The sequence below is a fragment of the Chaetura pelagica genome, unplaced genomic scaffold (assembly GCF_000747805.2).
Source record: "Chaetura pelagica isolate M959 unplaced genomic scaffold, ChaPel_1.0 scaffold294, whole genome shotgun sequence".
In the NCBI taxonomy this organism is placed as follows: domain Eukaryota; kingdom Metazoa; phylum Chordata; class Aves; order Apodiformes; family Apodidae; genus Chaetura; species Chaetura pelagica.
Window position 1 is genome coordinate 230,277 of NW_009953068.1, and position 324 is coordinate 230,600.

Here is a 324-nt window from a genome sequence, read left to right on the forward strand (position 1 = left end):
CCCCCCCGCTTGACCATCATCTCCTCCCAGCCCCTGTGTCCCCATCTCGGGTCGCTTCCCCTCGCAGGTGGATCGCGGTGGGGACGTGGAGGAGCGCGGGAAGATCCTGGTGTCCCTCATGTACAGCACCCAGCAGGGCGGGCTGATCGTGGGCATCGTGCGCTGCGTGCACCTCGCGGCCATGGACGCCAACGGGTACTCGGACCCCTTCGTGAAGCTGTGAGTGAGGGCTGGGGGTGGGAACGCGTGTCTGCTGGAGCCACCCGCTCGTCCTGGGGTGGGACTCGGTGGGCTGAGAGCTCCTTGAAGCCGCCGGCGGGAGGG

At 68.8% G+C, this 324-nt stretch overlaps 1 protein-coding gene across 1 annotated transcript in view; it reads left to right on the forward strand.

Annotated features, from left to right (window-relative positions):
- RPH3A (rabphilin 3A) overlaps positions 1 to 324 on the forward strand; it is a 24,316-nt gene that overhangs the window by 21,575 nt on the left and 2,417 nt on the right. Inside the window, exon 17 of the mRNA XM_009996813.1 lies at positions 68 to 219. Coding sequence (XP_009995115.1) covers positions 68 to 219 — 152 coding nt within the window. The remainder of the gene's footprint in view (positions 1 to 67; positions 220 to 324) is intronic.